The 18154-nt window shown below is 33.5% G+C and overlaps 4 protein-coding genes across 8 annotated transcripts; 1 reads left to right on the plus strand and 3 right to left on the minus strand.

Annotated features, from left to right (window-relative positions):
- The first annotated feature begins 466 nt into the window (after positions 1-466).
- On the plus strand, positions 467-3383 carry LOC108847992 (protein WVD2-like 4). Of its 3 annotated transcripts, none has more exons than XM_018621386.2 (10): positions 467-626; positions 1068-1321; positions 1395-1649; positions 1761-1807; positions 1879-1962; positions 2053-2124; positions 2203-2293; positions 2373-2444; positions 2535-2642; positions 2731-3383. In XM_018621386.2, the coding sequence occupies exons 2-10, from the start codon at positions 1172-1174 to the stop codon at positions 3124-3126; spliced, it is 1275 nt and encodes a 424-aa protein (XP_018476888.1). In that variant the 5' UTR covers positions 467-626; positions 1068-1171; the 3' UTR covers positions 3127-3383. The 3 variants fall into 3 exon arrangements, with proteins under 3 accessions (XP_018476888.1, XP_018476891.1, XP_018476890.1); XM_018621389.2 differs by having other exon boundaries at positions 1888-1962; XM_018621388.2 differs by having other exon boundaries at positions 468-626; positions 1068-1315.
- A 2970-nt stretch (positions 3384-6353) lies between these two features.
- LOC108848020 (fasciclin-like arabinogalactan protein 16) lies at positions 6354-9183 on the minus strand. The gene is made up of 3 exons (XM_057004737.1): positions 7853-9183; positions 7230-7291; positions 6354-6596 (listed from the first exon to the last, which is right to left on the minus strand). The coding sequence occupies exons 1-3, from the start codon at positions 9076-9078 to the stop codon at positions 6538-6540; spliced, it is 1347 nt and encodes a 448-aa protein (XP_056860717.1). The 5' UTR covers positions 9079-9183; the 3' UTR covers positions 6354-6537.
- Positions 9184-13902: 4719 nt separating this feature from the next.
- LOC108846479 (uncharacterized) lies at positions 13903-15068 on the minus strand. The gene is made up of 3 exons (XM_018619707.2): positions 14880-15068; positions 14342-14482; positions 13903-14240 (listed from the first exon to the last, which is right to left on the minus strand). The coding sequence occupies exons 2-3, from the start codon at positions 14460-14462 to the stop codon at positions 14086-14088; spliced, it is 276 nt and encodes a 91-aa protein (XP_018475209.1). The 5' UTR covers positions 14463-14482; positions 14880-15068; the 3' UTR covers positions 13903-14085.
- Positions 15069-15749: 681 nt separating this feature from the next.
- LOC108847325 (probable sucrose-phosphatase 2) lies at positions 15750-18108 on the minus strand. 3 transcript variants are annotated; one of them, XM_057004739.1, is made up of 8 exons: positions 18021-18108; positions 17723-17789; positions 17333-17632; positions 17164-17265; positions 16503-16994; positions 16239-16425; positions 16123-16169; positions 15750-16052 (listed from the first exon to the last, which is right to left on the minus strand). In XM_057004739.1, the coding sequence occupies exons 2-8, from the start codon at positions 17780-17782 to the stop codon at positions 15963-15965; spliced, it is 1278 nt and encodes a 425-aa protein (XP_056860719.1). In that variant the 5' UTR covers positions 17783-17789; positions 18021-18108; the 3' UTR covers positions 15750-15962. The 3 variants fall into 3 exon arrangements, with proteins under 3 accessions (XP_056860719.1, XP_056860720.1, XP_018476036.1); XM_057004740.1 differs by lacking the exon at positions 18021-18108 and adding an exon at positions 17941-17961; XM_018620534.2 differs by having other exon boundaries at positions 15794-16052; positions 16509-16994; positions 18021-18107.
- Positions 18109-18154: the final 46 nt, after the last annotated feature.

The following is an 18154-nucleotide window of genomic DNA, read 5'->3' on the forward strand; positions in this document are numbered from 1 at the left end:
AGAATAATTAGGAATACACATTAAACAATTGATGTGTTTGATAAAAATCTTCCATCTTTTAACAAAAAAAAATACTTTATTAGGCTTTGTAATTTTTTTATATTGATTCTCATAAAAAAATTAGTCTTATAAACATATTACCATCTATTATTTCTTAATGCATATCATTTTGAAGTTTTCAAGTTTAAATATTATGATTTCAAATTATTATAACTAAAAATATTAGTATTATATTAAGCAAAAAAATTTTATCAATTTTTTATTTATAAACATTAATAAGAAATTTTTTGAAATATGCTCTTTTAAATCGGATGTTCCAATCGTTGCTTGGGTGGCTTCCCCTCCGGGCCGGCCCTGCATATTAAACTACAAATTAGCTTTCTTATAACAATTTTAAAAATTATTTAATTTTCCGTGAAGAAGAGTCTAATAAAGGTCAAAGACCTAAAAAAAGACGAGGAGTGTTTCAGTCATTTTGTCATGTCTAAAATCTTCTCTCTCCTTTTGACGTTCAAACCACACAAGATACAAGACTATCTCTTTCTTCTCTCTTTCTTTGGTCTTTCAACTACATACGAAGCTTTTGGTAGAAAAGCATATAACACCTTTCTTAATCATCCAAAGAGGTTAATAATATCTGGACCTCTTGCTTTTATTCATTCAGTGTGTGTTTTCACTTTTGTCTTAAATGAACTTGTATGATTGATCCTTCATGGTTTTGTTTTGAAGTACTTATGTTCTTGTTCCTTTATTCAGTTTTCGATTTTCGACTTGTGAGATTTGTTTTTTAGTTTGTCCTAATCAAGGAACATGCTCTCTTTTGAAGAAAGGTTTTGTCTTTTTTTTTTCTGAATACAGGGATAGTTTGTGATCATAGTTAAGCGGTTTAGTTTACATACTGGAAGTGATATTATGATTTTACAGCTTAAACAAGTTTTGAACTTGGGTTTGGTACTTTTTTGCTTTAGCCAATTATCCAAAGTGCACATAAACAAATTGAAGGAAATGAGTATTTGAGTGTTCTTTTTAATATGTTAGTTGACATTAAGCATTGCTATGTTGACCAGATGAAACAATGGGTGGCTCTGGCTCCTTAAGATAAAAAAAGATCCGTCTTTAGTTTGGATTTGGATCTGAGCTGAGTTCTCTTTCATCCATCTTTGTTGGTGGAATGGCGTCTGAGGATGTAAGTGTTGTTGCGGATTCGAAGAAAGAGGAAGAGAATCTTGATGTTGACAGTTCCAAGGACAAGAACAAACCTGAGAATCTAGACTTATCTACCGAGAAAACTGACAACGTCAATGAAAAAGTTCATGTAAAAGTATTATATCTTTCTTACAAGACTGTGTTTGTTGTTAATATCAACCTTCTTTTTGTCGTGTCATTCTCTGTAGGAAGTAGGCCTCCCTGAGACTGGTGATGCGTCAGTGAAGAGTAAACCAGCTAATAATAAAGCTGTCAAGAAAAAGACAGGGACCTTCTCTCGTAGCCCAAGGTTCCTTTCTCAGAGCTCTTCTTTCCCTGCTAAGAGCATTGATGCAACACCAACAAAGGCTAGTCCTAAACCAAAGGCCACTCCATCATCAAACAATGGTGTTTCTACCAAGCGCAACAGTTTAGTATCTGTACCTATTAAAAAGCACACAACGGTAACTACTGACTTCTGTTAATAATAAAAAATGCAATATATATACTTTTTGTTTAGTTGTTTTGAAGCTTTCCTGTTCTCAACGTATCAAATTTATTCTGTGTTGTGTTAGCCTGTGAAACCCATTTCTAAGGATGCAGCTTCGGTCCCTACTTCCAAGTGAGTCCAAAAAAATGTTTTCTTGTTTCAAAATATGTGTATATAAGTCAGCTAAACTGTTACCTGGGCAGCAACTGTAGTTTGGTGGTAGATGAAGTTTCTAAAGATGAAACAACAGAAAAGAAGAATGAGGAGACCCCATTAATCACGGCTGTGTAAGCTCTCTTTGTTTATAATGTTTTTGGCACATATACACATTCCATAGTTTCAGATGTGAAAAGTGTATTGCATCTTTGACTTTACAGGGTGGCAGATAAAGTATCTAAACCTATAACAAGCAAGGAAGATGAGGACGACACCCGTTCAACTACCACTTCGTACAGCCAGTTTCTTTCATTACTAAAGACTTATGTATCTCTCTCTCTATATGTTATAATGTTTTGATGTTCCAACAGAACTTCTACACCTCGTGGGCGGAGAAGCAGCGTTGGGTCTGCCTCTGGATTTTCATTTAGATTGGAGGAACGTGCTGAGAAACGGAAGGAGGTTACTGCTTCTAATGCATTTTCTCTATCATTGCATCTCCTTTAGTTTCCTCTTAACTTGTGTCTCTTTATTTTTTCAGTTTTATATGAAACTAGAAGAGAAGATCCATGCTAAGGAAGTGGAGAAGACTACTTTGCAGGCCAAATCAAAGGTTTTACTTAAAAGACTATTCTATAATAAACTCTTATTGATCTGACATCTTCTATAATGGATGGATTCTCTTATTGGTACTTTTGTATAGGAGAGTCAAGAAGAAGAGATCAAAAGGTTGAGGAAGAGCTTGACGTTTAAGGCTGGTCCTATGCCTAGTTTCTACAAAGAGCCTCCTCCTAAGGTTGAACTGAAGAAGGTTTGCTTCTTTGCTCTTCCTTTTTGATCATTACTTTTTTCCTAAATTGTTGTTATATCGACGTGTGGTGCATTAAAAATGGTTGCAGATACCAACTACTCGTCCAAAATCACCAAAGCTAGGACGCAGAAAGAGTAGCAGTGATGCAACAGGAGCTGAAGCTGGTCCTCGTGTGACAAAACCAACAGACTTATCTACCGTGAAGAAACCGATAACAAAGTCTCAGTCAAAACCTGAGACTCACGAAAAGTCAGGGAACGTTAAAGAAAGGAAAAAAGAAGGGAAGAAAGAAGAAGCAGAGAAAAGAAGAGAAGAAGAGAAGGCTTCTTCTGTGGCTGATAAACCAGAAGAGAAGGAAGAAGAAGCAGAGGAAGAGAAGGATTCTTCCATAATGGCTGCTAAACCCGAAGATATAGAACCAAACTCCAACAGCATCCATGTGAAGGCTGAGATTATGGCAAGTGAAGTTGCAGTGGGAGGCTGATAAAAGCTAAAGAGAGCGTTTGGGACTTGGCATTGATCACTTTATCTCTGCTTCTGCTTCTTCTTTCAAAAGCATTAATGTGAATAGAGTCGTTGTTGCATTGCGTCTACATTTTTGAGTTACTCCATTTCTTTAGTTCTGTTTCGGAAAACTATGCCTCAGATTATTTCTTAAGTTATAGTCGTTAATGTTTGCTGATTCAAAGTGTAATATTTTTTGAGGATTGAATATGCATGAATTTTTGAAGAGTGGAAACAGTTGTGAGCTGTGCAAATGCTACATATCAAAGTGAGGCTTTTGGGATCTTTATCTGCAGCTACACTTATCCTCATAGGTATTCTCCGTTTGCACCATGTTTCTGGTTAGATGCGATCGAGATTGTGCTTGAAAGTTAGTTTGGGCTTAGGTTATGTTACTGTTATTTCTTTAATATATATCCTACCGGTTAATCTGACTAACTTAAATGATATAGAGTGAAGAGTATCACATTGTCTGATCCGAATTTAAAATGTTTTTTGATTAATGAAGGGATAAGCCAGATCGCTTATTACCTGATTACCATGCAAAATGTATGTCTTGAAACTCAAACCCATTTTCACGTAGCTGTAAATTTGTTTCAAGGAAAATTCAAACTCATCTCCAACACTATTCCATTTTACGTCTAAAATAAAGTGAAATGAAGTATAGAATAAGAAATGCTTCAATGATATCTAACTTCATAATAGAGTTTATTATATAAATGGAATAATTTATTTTTTCTTCGTTCATTATTCTATTATGAAGTGAGATATGCAATTGAGTTTGAGCAATTTAATCCATTTTCTCTTTTACTTTATTTTGAAAGAAAAAATGGAGTTTTATAATGAAGATGCTATAACCCGTTTTCATGTCTTATCTCTAACTTCACCACAACGATGAGGACAAATATCTTATCGTTTTGATTAGGCATGGGTATTTCAGGTATTGGTTCGGTTCGGATATGAAATAAGAATATCCATTTGCTACACGATCTATTTTTGTTTCGGCTTCGGTTCAGAGAGTTTCGGGTTTGATCTGGATAGTAAAACTATGAACAAGAATATACCCGAAAGAATTGGTTCTGATTTGGTTATTGCAGATAGTTTAGATACTCTAAGTTAAATATTGGGTATTTTGAATAAAATATAGAATGATTAGGATCATTCAAATAATTTTTTTGGATATTTTGAATAAAAGTATCAAGATACTTTTAAATATTTTTGAGTACCTCGGATACTTTATACGAATTTAGTTTTCTTCGAATATTATTTTGATAATTTTAATAAAATTAAAAATTATAAATATATATTTAGTTATGTTATATGTCTATATAATTAATATTTTATATATTTGGATATTTGTTTGATTCTCAATTTGGTTTCGGTTCAGTTCGGTTATTTTAAATATAGAAATATAAGAATCATTCGGGTATTTGAAGATTTCAGTCAGATTCCGGTCTCGAGTATTTCAGTTTGATTCTGGTACAAGCTTTCGGTTCTGATTTTTTTGCCCATGCCTAGTTTTGGTGATCACTTTGGGTATAAGTTACTATAGTGGCTTCTACATGATAATTGGTAAAGGTTGTGAAGTTGATGCATAATATCTGACGTTGGAGTTGTTAATAGTGTTGGTTTGACTAATAGGAGTTTGTTAAGTCCGAACATGGCACGTTCGAAACGGATAAGACCTACTCACTACTAACTCCTAAGATTTTCATTCTTCAAATACTAAGTAACCACCATGCAAGATTATGTGTTTAAACAATGGTAAGTGCCCTCTTAGTCTTTTAATCCTAACAATGTTGAGAAAATGCTCCTTCTCCGCTGAGAAGATTAGCAGCCCAATGTGTCATCTACCATCTCTGGAAACAGAGAAACAACGTTCTGCATAATAACTTTCTTCTGCCACCGGAAGTGATCTTCAGGTCCACTGATAAAGAGATGCGGAACACTATAACTGCCAGGAGGGATAGGAAGCAATTCTTTGACCTCATGACTAAGTGGCTGCGCTAATCTTAGATTGACTCACCCACACCCGGTTACTACTTTGTTTTTTTCATGTTTTTGCCAAGGTGTAACAAATTAGATCTACTTGCTCGTAAACCAAACTCTTCATTTTAATGATATTTACTTTTTAGCAAAAAAAAATCCTTACAATGTTTTAACAGGCTGACTTCTTGCATTGTTATGCAGTCACATTAAAACACTTGATAAATAATGATAACGTTTAGCTTTGACTCTAGAAGAGAATCAGACTTTTATTACATGACGCCCACACAGCTCACCTGCCCTCGTGGCCAGTCCCCACTTCTTCCTAGGCCTATACTTCTTCCTAATATCTTCACCGTCTTAGGTAACATTCAAGATTCGTGTCCTTAGCTGTCAAAAGTAAAAATATTGCTACACACAAGGACACGTTCCTTTTTCTTTTTTGTTATAGCTTTGTAAAAGCAAGTAGTATTAATCTAATGGTGCTCATATATACCCGATATACCAGAGAGTATGATGAGTGATAACCCTTATTAATAAAGGAATCTCTTAATAAAGTGGTACATTTATAATCAAATGATTCTTCTTTTCTATATTTGTTTTTGGCGACGACAAAATATTTTTGTTTGGTAACAATGAACAAAGAGGTTGACTTTAAGACCAGGTGAATGAAAAAACAGTATTACATTATATTACAGGTATGTTGATTGATGTATTACATATACATTATATACATTGTAACTACCATGTCCAATCACACAATAAAGTATTCGACAAACATTTTATATATTATAGTATTATACAAAATGATATCAATAATTGATACTCCCTATGTTTTTTAAAGATGTATGTTTTAGGAATTTTTTTTGTTTCAAAAAGATGTATTTTTCATATTTTCAATGTAATTTTTGTCAACTAATTATGAATAAGTGTGAATCTCAAAAACATTAATTGCATTTCTTAAAATTTTATTGGTTTAGAAATATAGGAAATATAAAATAACAAAAAACTATGCACTAATAAGTAAATTTTAATATGTTTTATTAAAAAGTGTGAAAATCTCAAAACATGTATTATTTAAAAACAGAGGGAGTAGTTCGGAATGGAATAATTAGGCACACAAATGGATCCTTCCTTTATTACTCCATATACTTACATAACGTGTATTACATTGATGTCTCTAACTCCTACTACCCTTCTCACGCACCCCATATAACAAACTTCATCAAAATCTACCGTCCATGTATTTTGTATATACTTTTAATATAAAAATTACAAAAAGAACATGAAAACTGCATCGAACCAAAATTACATCATTTACATATTCAATTCTGTTCTTCGGATGTTTACAGATTCAAGAATTTGAAAGTTCTGGCTTATTTTGTTTTGTTCATAACGTGTAAAATCATTGGCACGAGGTAAACCGCGATCCCATCATTTTACAAGCTACCTCCATCAATTTACCTGCATAGATTATCAAATCATCATTTACTTTTTGCAAATGATCGAGTGAAGTGAATGCATGATTAGAAACAAACAAAAAATGATTATTAAATAAAAACAAATCCAAAATACAGAAAGACAGAAGGGTTTTGGTTAGGGTTTTAGTAAAAAGTAAACAGAAGCTGTCGCTAACGACCAGTTGTGTCTCGCTCTCGCAGCTTGTCTTTTAGAAAAAACAAAAACAAAGCATTTTCCCTAATTTTATGATTATAATGGGGATTATTCGTCGGTGGGTTATAGATATAAATAAAAAGAAGCCAATATTTTGAATAAATAAAACAAAATTTGTTAAGATAGTTCTGTCTCCATACTCCTACACGTCTCTGTGTTTATTCCAAATCCCACATGTGTTTACTTACTTCTACTCTCTCATTGAACGACCAAACTCATGGCTGCTAATCTATTTAACTAATGTTTTAATTCTACAAAAAAAAGTTCTAGGACAAGATCTTTTGACAATCTATGACTCAAACAATGATGAAATGCTGGTCTAGCTGTCAAAATTAAATATTTTTATGGACCGAAAAAAATCATAATCTAAAATCTAAAACTTACTATAAAAGAAAAGTAATAAAGACTGAAAATTTTATTCACCTCTTCTCGATTTAGCTACTTTCTTAACAACCGGAGAAGCCGGTTTTATCTCCGTCGCCGGAGGCTCCTCCCAGAGCCGTGCCTATGGCTTTAGTAAAAAGGCAATTGTCCCAGGCCCCCACTTCACACATTGAATTTGGGGCCCCAATTTTTATATGCAAATAGTTTTAAAACATTTTATGTCTTATAATTTACTCATGGCAAATAGTTTCCTACAAATGTATAATTATGTTTAGTTTTTTTTCTCTTTAGCTTTTTATAAGATCGATTTTTTAATTTTATCATTTACTCTTTTCTAAATATGTTTTTCATATTATTTTATCAAATAATTTTCTTAATTCATTTGGTATTATGTGTTATGCATTGTTGAATCACCATACGATAAATATACATAAGGAACCTTAATAAATATTTTTTTTATATCAAATCCTTTTTAGTTTTTTTTTCTCAACTGTGTTGACTTCACATTTAAATAATATTTTATACATAAAATAATTTTTAAAAATTTCCATTATGCTGAATATATACTTTATTAAAATCCAGATTTTACATGATAACTTTTTTTTTATAAAGGCCCCAATTTTGAAATTGCCTTAAGCCCCACAAAATGTAGGCACGGCACTGGCTCCTCCACCGGAAACAAAACTCCATCAATACCCTGAACCGAGATCCGACCGTCGGTGTATATATCAGGGTCAAACAAATAAGCAGAGCCTTCACCGTGTCCGAACTTAACAGAGCCATCAGCTTCTTGAGCCACCACTTTGTGTGGGAATCTCAACGAATCATACTTCACTTTCCCGAATCTCCTAACAGCATTGTACATACTCTCCTCCGTCTGATACTCCGGTATGATATGGTAATACACAATCTGCTCAGGAGCACCCGGCTCGCTCAGCTGATCCGTCGTGAGCTTAGCCATGGCTTCGTCGTTAGGAGCCAAGACGGTTAAAACGTAGCCTTCGGAGACAAGCCGACCCATCTCGGTGGCTAGGGAGGTTAGGTTGACGAGAATGTCAGCCATCTCGTTGTAGCCACCGTAATGCAAGAGAGTGTGGATGAAGTCTTTGACCTGAGCCTCGCCGTTGAAATGGTGACGTGGACCTCCGGGTCCGGGTGCTGGAGCCGGAGCTAGAGATGGGCCCGGTGACATGGCGGAGTATATTGGGAGAACCGGAGGGGCTCCGGCGGGGACGGGAGGTGGTGGCTTCTTGAGACGGTTGGTTCTCGGGTCGACCTCCGGAGCTCCTTCCGGTAAAACGGCGGAGATTGACCGGAGGCTACGGCGGCGGTTGAAGTCTTCTTGAACCGAGCGAGGGATGAGGAGACGTTCGATCCCATGGATGATCCCATCGGGTCTAATGACGTCATCGGGACGGACGATCTCTGCGGAGTCTACTTTTAACCGGAGGGTGGGAGCGTCGACGACGGTGAGGTGGACATGGTTGTTGGAGAGAGTACGGTGGTGATGACGAGAGAGAGAAGGCCATTGAGGTGAGGAGACACGGCGAGGGAGAATGTGGAACATGAGGAGCGTTTGTAACGATTTGAGGTTTCTTGGTTCGAGCAAGAAAGATTTAAAGAGAGGGTCGAGGTCACGTTCCAAGGCATCGTTGCGCGGTGCGAAGATTGTGATGTTGTGTCGACCGACCGCTTCTTCTAAGGTTTGGAGGAGGAGGGCTTTCTCTACTAGCTCGGCTAGCTCGGTGTAGTGAGAGTCGAGGAGAGCTACGAGGACGGAGTTGGAGTTTATTTGACCCGAGACGGGTTTGTTGTCGGGTAATGCGGTGGCTATGGAGGTGGTTAAGAGGATGAGAAGGAGCTTTGAGATGATGGAGAAGGAGGCCATGGCGGTGGATAGAGAGAGAGAGAGAGAGAGGAAGGAAGTGTCGGCAACGTGAAGAAAGAATAAGGAAGGCTTGTGAAGAAGGGGGAAAAGAGATTCTGATGCTGATGTGAAGTTTCTTCTTTCTTTTAAAAAAAATTTTTTTTTGGGTGGTTAGATTTTTGCTTTTTATTTTATTGGTGAGTGTTAATAGTGGGGTCTATTTGTTCAGGTTTATGCCAAACTTGAGCCTCTTCCTTGAACAGAGCCTTCTACTTGGTTCTGTTCAACAACTCAGCACTGTGTCTCTCTGTCTTCGAGCTTTCGTGTCGGTTTCTGAATCGGTCCAGTATCTGAACTTCACTTCAAAGTAAAAACTTTCCATCTTTGTATTTTTTTTTTTAAATCGGTTGTTTTGTTTGTAACTGAAGACAGACGACTCAAACAATTGTAAATCCAATAAATAGTTGTCAGTCACTAATGATTTATAAATTAAACAGATAACCGGATGCGTTAGCCTCGAATTTTATAGTATGATCCTAATTAGTCAAGCTTCATTGGTACAAATATTCCATGCTTCGTTGCAAATACTTTTTCGAAGGTTCTTGAGAATGTATTGAGACATACAAAACACGTTAGATGTAAAAGTAGAGTTTTTCTAGGATTCAAATCCTATATAAATTTGTAGATTTACCACCCAATAAAATTTTATTGTTTTATATTTAATATCTTTTAGGAAAAAAATATTTGTAAAGTTATAAAATATCTTTTTTAAAATAGTAGTAGTTGCCAAATCTTTTTTAAAAATTTTTAACACCATCATGAGGATATTAAACCACAAACGCAAATAACTAAATCATAAACATTTAGGTAAACTCTAAACTTTAAATCCTTGAATAAATTCTAGATTCTAAATCTTAAACATTAAACACTAAATTTTAAAAATATTAAACTCTTAATCTTAAATCCTAAACCCTTGGATAAAACATAAATCCTAGATTTTATGATTTATCCAAAAATTTACAATATAATGTTTAAGATTTAATAATAGGATCTATGGTTTAATGTTTTGTTGATGGTGCTAAATATATTAAAATAGTTACATGTTTAGGGTTTAAGATTAAGAATTTAATGTTTTTAAGATTAAGATTTAGTACTTAGTTTTTATGGTTTAAGGTTTCGATTTTATCAAAGGTTTAGAGTTTACTCAATCACTGATTTAGGACTTAGGATTTAGAGTTTAAGATTTATCCAAGGGTTTAGGATTAAGAGTTTAATATTTATAAGATTTAGTGTTTAGTGTTTATGACTTAGGATTTATAATTTATCCAAGGGTTTAGGGTTTACCTAAGGATTTAGGATTTATAATTTATTCAAGGATTTAGGGTTTACCTAAGGATATAGGGTTTAGTGTTTTTGATTTAGGGTTTTGTGTTATAGTGACGTGTTAAAAAGTTTTTTTTATAAAAAATTTGATAACTACTACAATTTTTTATCTTTTTATTTTGAAAACATAATATAAAAAGGTAAATATTTTATTTTTGAAAGATATTGAATACATAATAACAAAATTCTATTGGTTGGTGAACATACATGTATTTAGTAGGGTGGACATCCGGATACCCATTCGGATCTATTTGAGTTTCCGGAGTTAAAGATTTCAACCCCATTCTGATAATTCTAAATTTTGGTTCGGATTTCGTTTGGATCTTTGCGAGTTCGGTTTGAGTTCGGATAACACATTTAAATTATTATTTTTAATTTAAAATTCATTGTATACTTTAAATTTCTTAAAGTCTATAAACAAAATTGAATAACATATATAAACTGGTTATGTTTGAATATTGGATAGATAATCAATAGACATTTTAAGTACTTTAGTGTTTTGAATATACTTTAGCTATTTTAAACATTTATTTTTGACTATTTGTATATATATTTAAGTATTTTGGACAATTTAAAAATATCTTATCTATTTTAGAATTATAGATCATTCGTTTAAAAAGAATTATAGATCAAAACTTTCTCAATTTATTATGAAAAAGCTAATTGTCTACTGTAGTGATATATGCGTAATCAGGTGAATTTTTTAATTGTTTTTCCGCGCACCGACATCTCAAGAAAATAGCTAATATACTTTTTAATTTATAATTGTTCGAATAAATTAGTGAATTGGCATGGTATAGATATATAATGATCAAATGAATTAGCATTACCCTCTGAATGGGTTTTATGAAGTTAGATTGTAAATGTCATAATTCACTTTGAGCTACGAGCTAAATGTTTGAAGATGGACTTTTTAAAAAAAAAATCTATCTATACGACTTTCTAGAATCATTAGCCACAAATAGCATGAAACATGTTTTTATTACTTAAATCAGTGAATGAAGATAAGATGTCTTTCGCGGAAATGGACCGATTTAAGCTTTTGATCTGATACTGTGTCATTTTTATAATAAGAACCTTTGTTTGCAAGACTTTAAACCAATGCAGGGCATACAACATATATATTATTATAATTCATACTAGATCTTGATCCGTCCAACAGGGCGGGTATTTATTTTATGTTTTTAGTTTTTTATTTATAAATAATATATTTCTAATATTTAAACATAAATTTAGATTGAAAATTAATATAATAGTTATAATAAAAATTAAAAGTTTAAAAAAATATTTTGATATAAATTTTAAATTCCTAATTAAAATAATATAGAGATGGATCATAATTTTTTTCAATTCCAAAATCTTAGCATTCTTAATAACAAATAAAATAATTTATAAATACATAAATTATATAAACATATTTGAAATTAAAATAAATTTGTTAAAAAAAAATCTTACGCCATTGTTGTTTATTTCTATAGTTTGACTCGTGGCCGCATAAATATTTGCTTTCACTTCAATTTTTTTCTTTGTTCTAATGATAATATATATATATATATATATATATAATATATATATATATATATATATATATATATGTGTGTAAATTAGTATGTATTACATAATTGTTAGTTTTAAAACAAATTTTTTATTTATTACTTTAAATAATTATATTATGTGATTTTAATCGTCTATTATATCACAGTGTATTATATAAAAATCTAATATTTATAACTAATTGGACCTATATTATAAAAGTGTTATACTAACAATTTATAAATAAAATATTTTATATTTTATTTATATGATATATAAATTGATTTTGATGTCTGATTTTTATTTTATTATTTTTATTAATAAATATTGAAAATATTAAATGTTAACAAAAAATCTATAAGGAAATTTATTTTGGTTAAGATTCATTCTATTAAAAAACCTATTATTTAAATTAAGAAATGACATTAAATACTTAAATCTATCATTTAAATAAGGAAAAGACAAAATTCTCTACTATCTTTGTTACCAAACAAAATTTAATTTTTTTAAAGATTCATATCCCTATTACCAAACAAAAGCTTAAAGTACTTCTACTTTAATAAGATTGATGCTTAGGATTTACTGCAAAAATATGTCGTGATTATGAAATAACATCTTCAGACAGGATGTGCTTGATCAGAAAATGAATATGGAGAAATTTTGTGAGATAGATATAAAATAAGGGGCTAGTGTAAACGTACGACTATGGTTTAAAGTCAAAGAGTAGCGATTTGGTTCTCGTACGTGCGGTAAAAGTCGTAAACGAATAATTGATATAATCTCGCTTTCAACGTCAATTTTGATTTGAAACGGCGACGTTTCGTCAGCCGTTAGATTTCCCGTCGCCGTCGAACCGACAGTCTTGGTAGTTGGCCTTCTCTCCTTTGAGTCGAAGCTCCGTTCATAGTCCTACACCAACATTATATAAAGAGAAAACAATATTGAAGTAACAATATTTAAGCTCAATTCATAGTCCTTTGAGTCGAAGTAACAATAACATTATAACTTCTGGATTCTTTTTATAATTTGCATTTTCTGGTAATTGAATTTGGCCAAAGAGCTCATGATTCGTGACATGAAGGACTTCTTCACATAACTTTTTATTATATTCGTTTTACTTTTTGGACTATATTAAGTACCAATATATGTACTGAGAAAAACACATATTTATGACATATATGTTTTTGTTATATCAAAAACAATTTGAGTGAGATGCAGATTTCAATATTTCAAAACGCAAAGTCAAACGTTAAGGATTTTTATATTCGTAGAAAGAACTATTTGTTGTTAGAAAATAACTGAAAAATGCATTGTACATACACTTTCCGGGTAGATGCCAGATGATAGGTCCATTGAAAACATTATTAATGTATAATTTAGATATCCTGAAATTGGTTGACAAAAAAAAAGATATCCTGAAATTGTATTATTATTGATTTGTTTCTTCCAAATCAAAGATTTACAAGACATGTTATCTTCTGGCTCATTTTTCTGTAAACAGAAACCACTTTTCTTTTGTTATTTTTTTTTGCTTTTGTTAATTACATTGTCTCAGTTAGAAAACAATAAGCTAAATATTAAGGTTAAAGCTTTTCACACATATTAGTATTCCGCTATTTAGCTTATTGTTTTTCCAAGTGAGATAAAGTAATTAACTTTTTTTTTCTTTTTTGTCATAAAATAAGAGTATATCACATATGTATGATGGTAAGATTACTTTTTACAAATGCTTTTTAGATAGTAATAGTGTATATAGAAGATTCTGGTTTCTGGCTGGTCGTAACTAATACGTTAATCACTATATTTTGACTGGTCGTAGTTAATACGTTAATCTTATATTTATGGGTGGTCCTAGTTGATTCGAATCCGAACATTCATAACATACTCGGCGTACCCATTGACATTGACATAAATAACAACATGGAGTGAGATATGTAATCCCCTTGCTTCCTAATTTTGGGATCATGGCTATTACAATTTTTTTTTTTTTGGCATCAAAAAGCTATTATATTACAATTTTTCTTTTAAAACACGAAATAAGAAAACTTAATGTATAAAACTATAATAATACTTTAAATGTCTGTGCTGATTGCTGAATGAAAGTTGACTTTGTTATAAAACTTGACTCGTTTGTGGGATTCTTCCTTTTCCATCCTCCAATTTTGATTTCCGAGTTTTCCGGCGATACTCTACGTTGTTCACTGACGGCTCCATCACGTCCTCTGCAAAACTCACCTTCTTCTTTTTCTTCTCCTTATTCTTCATATCTACACATTTCAAAAAAAAAAAAAATCAGAAACTTGAATAATGAACTTAGAACATGCACATCAATGTAATTTCGCAAACATATGGGATAAGGTACTAGTACCAAGTTGAAGTTCAAACTTCTCCATGTGGTAGGAGAGGAGACGTTTGTGTAATTGAGCCACAAGGAGCACCACGCTTCCGGAGACGGCAAAGACCGTCATGAACCCAATAGAGCTCTCCATATTTCTGTGTCTTGTCTTGTCTGAAATATTGGTTTGTGTTAATATGGATGATGAGAGAGTAAAGCAATTTGGGGGTATGGTGACAGAGTCAAAGTTTCGAGGAAGGGAAGCATCGTGATGAAGAAAAGTAGAGAGACTTTGGTAGTATTCTTGTTCAATATTAATGGAACTGTTCTTTTCCAACTAATAAAACTGTTTTTATTATTTTTATTGAGAGTTGAAACTTGAAAAACAACAAAATAATAAAGGCATGGAAGTGGAAGACGTTTTGAAAAATAAATGGTAGGTGAAACTTTGTATTACGCTAATATGTAAAGAGAATAGAGATACACACAACGATTTTGAAAATATACTTACTAGTTAATTATTTGGATTCAAAGGTTGAGCTAAATCTAATGATTGGAGTTGTAACATTACCTTATTTAGCAGTGAGACCTATAAAAATAAAAGGATTCGAGGTTGTGTCTACTACTACTACTATTTCAAGTGTCGGTCTTTTGCAGATATCTACGCGTCCGTAGACTGAAATCACCGAAAATTCTTTCCTGATCCTTTGCATACGTTTCTTTCTTCCAGAATCAATGATTTCCTGACATACAAGCAACTTTGATCTTTTGTTTGTATATATATATATATATCTTTTTATCACGTGAATAACTTTTGTTTTTTATTAAGGTGATCATATGATTCCAAGTCCAGTTAGGAACCTAAGTCCTGATGGATTAGGACACACTGATTTTTTTTTAATTCCTATTTACAAAACAAATCTCTAAATCTGATATACTTAAAAATCAATTTATATAAGACCCATTTGTGTTTTGCACTATACTATTCACAAAAACTATCCTCAAAACTTTGTGTTGTTAGTGGAAAGAAAATACTACATTTGCTTAACCAATAAACAAACATTTTCAATCTTTTATTCGTTAAAATTTGATTATAAATGTATTATTTGCGTCAACCAAAACAGAGTATTATTCATGATAATTAATAAATTTTCAACTAATTTAAATTCAATAGTTTGATAAATTAATTATTTTTAGAAATAAAATTATTATTAACTAAAAACTATAAATTTAATATTTTAAACAAATTTTACATATTTATCTTTTAAAATTATTCATCTTTTAGAAATAAAAAGAGTATTCTTGTTTGCGAAAAAAAAAGAATCAGAAACCATTACCGTTCACAAAAAAAAACTGTTCTGCCAACCACATGTAAACAAATACAACTAGAAGAATAGACTTTGTCTATTCAAAAAAACACTGGGTCTTTGCAAGGGACGTCTTTGCAAACTGGTAATATCATATACTCCATTTTGTTGGTTCAAAAGGGTTAAAGAAAACGTATTCAACTTGGAGATGTAGATGAGTTTTGAGATCAAAGTTCTACCAAGGTACTATTTTACTGGATCTCGTGTGATCACGACAAAGCTTTAATGATTTTATGGCAGAAATTCATAAGAGAAGATAGAGAAAGAAGATAGAAAGATTGTGTGATTCAGATGATCCAGCTGCTATCATCCTTCTTCAACTCTGATTCCTCTGACCAAGTTTGCTCTACACGTTCCCACACCAACCCTTCACCTTCCTGCACATTCCACAACATACAATCATCAACAAAACTCCAAGAGCTGCTCTTATCACACACAATCTCATACCTTTGCTGTGAACTTGACAGTCGTTGTGCAGCCTCTGTGTTCATCCCCTGCAAGAGAAACTGCTGTTAGATATACTCATGAGTTTTTGAGCTATATAGATGATGCAAGAGAGTTACCACTCTGTTCCCATTTATCAAACTTTACATTCCATGTCCCATGATTGGTCTCTGTTGCCAAGACTTGATCTACCCAAACCCGAAACTTCTTTCCTTGTTTGTCTCCATGGTACTTACGCAGCTCATCAATGGTATCCACCAGAGATTTCTCAGCACCAGATGGATGAACAAACACACCTCCAGGGTGCTGACACAAGAAAGCAGATATGTTAATCCCAACTGCAAACACATTTATCTAAAATTTCTGTTTTACATACACTTCACACTCACACATGAAGCTTTGAGGCTAGCTATGTACGCCTCGCTGTTCTCAACCTCACCACGTCTCCACCTCTCATAAAACAAGAAAAACTTCACAACCTCATGACCAGGGTTGACATTCTCAACCCTGCACTCCAAGAAGTCAGAGACGTCTCTCGGAGAAAGGTTTGGACCAAGCTTGAACTCACCAACGGCTTGTATAATCCCACCCGCACACCTCTCCTTCGCATGGATCACCTTCGGGTTGTCTTTAGCATTCTCAGCGTGCCACTTCAACAGCTCCTCCTGAGCATTGCTTACCATGACGCCGTAAACGTCGGGGATGCTAAAGAGTTCGGCATCGTTCCCGGAGTCACCGCAAGCGAGAGTGTTGAGAGGGAGTCTCCCTTCGCTCTTGAGCTTCTTGAGGAGATAAGCGAGCGCTTGTCCCTTTCCAGCACCTTGAGGTAAGATATCCAGATCCATGCCTCCACTGTAAATTATTTTCACATCCAACTAGAAACAAAACAACCACCACCATAAGAGAAACGGTACTAGAATAAGAGGACCAACACGTGACAACACGTGACTAGTCTGGACCACTTCTGTGGAGCCAGGATACCTCTGTATAATTCAAAAAAAGAAACAGTACTAGAATAACATAATCAAAGAAGCAAAACCTCACCCCACGTTTCTCCAACCGCAGTGAGAGCTCTTTAGTCACATCCTGAGCCTTACTCTTGTCAACGTAAAAGCTAACCTTGTGTGGCCTCTGCTCAGTTTCCGCCTAAATACAGTAATCACACTCTGAGTCATTTGTACCAATGAGGAGTAGTACATTGCAAGATATTCACCTGAAGAGTTAACTCAGAGAACTTCCCAGTCTCTTCTTTGACAACCCCCAAGTCCCATTTGTGATTCAAAGTATCAACCCAACCGTGATCAGGAACCATGGAGTTACCATAAGTGATCTCAGTGCCAACAGACATGATGGTGATGTCAGGGGTCAGCAAAGGCTTCTCCTTTCTTAACTCTTTGTAAAGGGTGGGTGATCTTCCGGTAGAGAAGACGAGAAGAGAGTCGTGGCGGTAAGCGTGTTCCCAGAGTGAATTGAATCTTAGCAGAGAGAGGTTCTCAGGGTCATGATGATCAACCTGCACCACACATCAATAAAAGACGAAACCTTTTTACTTGTTGATTGGCGAAAAAAGGGTTAAAGGAAAGGTTAAAGCTTTTTTTTTTACCATGGTGTGATCAAGATCGGAGACGATCATGAGACGAGGTGGAGATGTTAGCCGCTCCATGATTACTCTGTAAAGATTGCATACTTATAGTTATGAAGTGTCAATCAAATTGAACTTGAAGAAAACATATAAGAACTGGATCAAATCCACTAATCATTATAATCTGTAGCTTAATCAAAAATCATGTAAGATAATGATTCAACGAGAACGAGAATCACAATCACAGGAGAGGTTGTACGTTCGATTCACAGGAAAATAAAAAGAAAAAAACGAAAATGAAGAGAGAGAGTGAACGTACCACAGAGAATCCGATTCACCACAAAACTGAGATGGACCCTCTTGCTCTCCTTTTCGATTATCAATCTTCCCTTTATTTATTTATTTATTTATAAGTCCACTCAATATTCTTTTTATATTAATTAATTTAGTAAA

The sequence above is a fragment of the Raphanus sativus genome, chromosome 3 (assembly GCF_000801105.2).
Source record: "Raphanus sativus cultivar WK10039 chromosome 3, ASM80110v3, whole genome shotgun sequence".
Lineage (NCBI taxonomy): Eukaryota > Viridiplantae > Streptophyta > Magnoliopsida > Brassicales > Brassicaceae > Raphanus > Raphanus sativus.

What these genes read in the sequence shown, in the direction of transcription:
- LOC108847992 (XM_018621386.2), top strand. Translation starts at nt 1,172, where the DNA reads ATGGCGTCTGAGGATGTAAGTGTTGTTGCGGATTCGAAGAAAGAGGAA. An exon ending in ACCCCATTAATCACGGCTGT is followed by an intron (nt 1,963 to 2,052) that starts GTAAGCTCTCTT and finishes TTGACTTTACAG; the next exon opens with GGTGGCAGATAAAGTATCTA. An exon ending in GTGCTGAGAAACGGAAGGAG is followed by an intron (nt 2,294 to 2,372) that starts GTTACTGCTTCT and finishes TTATTTTTTCAG; the next exon opens with TTTTATATGAAACTAGAAGA.
- LOC108848020 (XM_057004737.1), bottom strand. Translation starts at nt 9,078, where the DNA reads ATGGCCTCCTTCTCCATCATCTCAAAGCTCCTTCTCATCCTCTTAACC. An exon ending in TTGTTTCCGGTGGAGGAGCC is followed by an intron (nt 7,292 to 7,852) that starts AGTGCCGTGCCT and finishes CTGGGAGGAGCC; the next exon opens with TCCGGCGACGGAGATAAAAC. An exon ending in AGTAGCTAAATCGAGAAGAG is followed by an intron (nt 6,597 to 7,229) that starts GTGAATAAAATT and finishes TAATCTATGCAG; the next exon opens with GTAAATTGATGGAGGTAGCT.
- LOC108847325 (XM_057004739.1), bottom strand. Translation starts at nt 17,782, where the DNA reads ATGGAGCGGCTAACATCTCCACCTCGTCTCATGATCGTCTCCGATCTT. An exon ending in TGCGGTTGGAGAAACGTGGG is followed by an intron (nt 16,995 to 17,163) that starts GTGAGGTTTTGC and finishes TTTTGTTTCTAG; the next exon opens with TTGGATGTGAAAATAATTTA. An exon ending in CTGTCAAGTTCACAGCAAAG is followed by an intron (nt 16,053 to 16,122) that starts GTATGAGATTGT and finishes TGGAATGTGCAG; the next exon opens with GAAGGTGAAGGGTTGGTGTG.
- LOC108846479 (XM_018619707.2), bottom strand. Translation starts at nt 14,462, where the DNA reads ATGGAGAGCTCTATTGGGTTCATGACGGTCTTTGCCGTCTCCGGAAGC. An exon ending in GAAGTTTGAACTTCAACTTG is followed by an intron (nt 14,241 to 14,341) that starts GTACTAGTACCT and finishes TGAAATGTGTAG; the next exon opens with ATATGAAGAATAAGGAGAAG.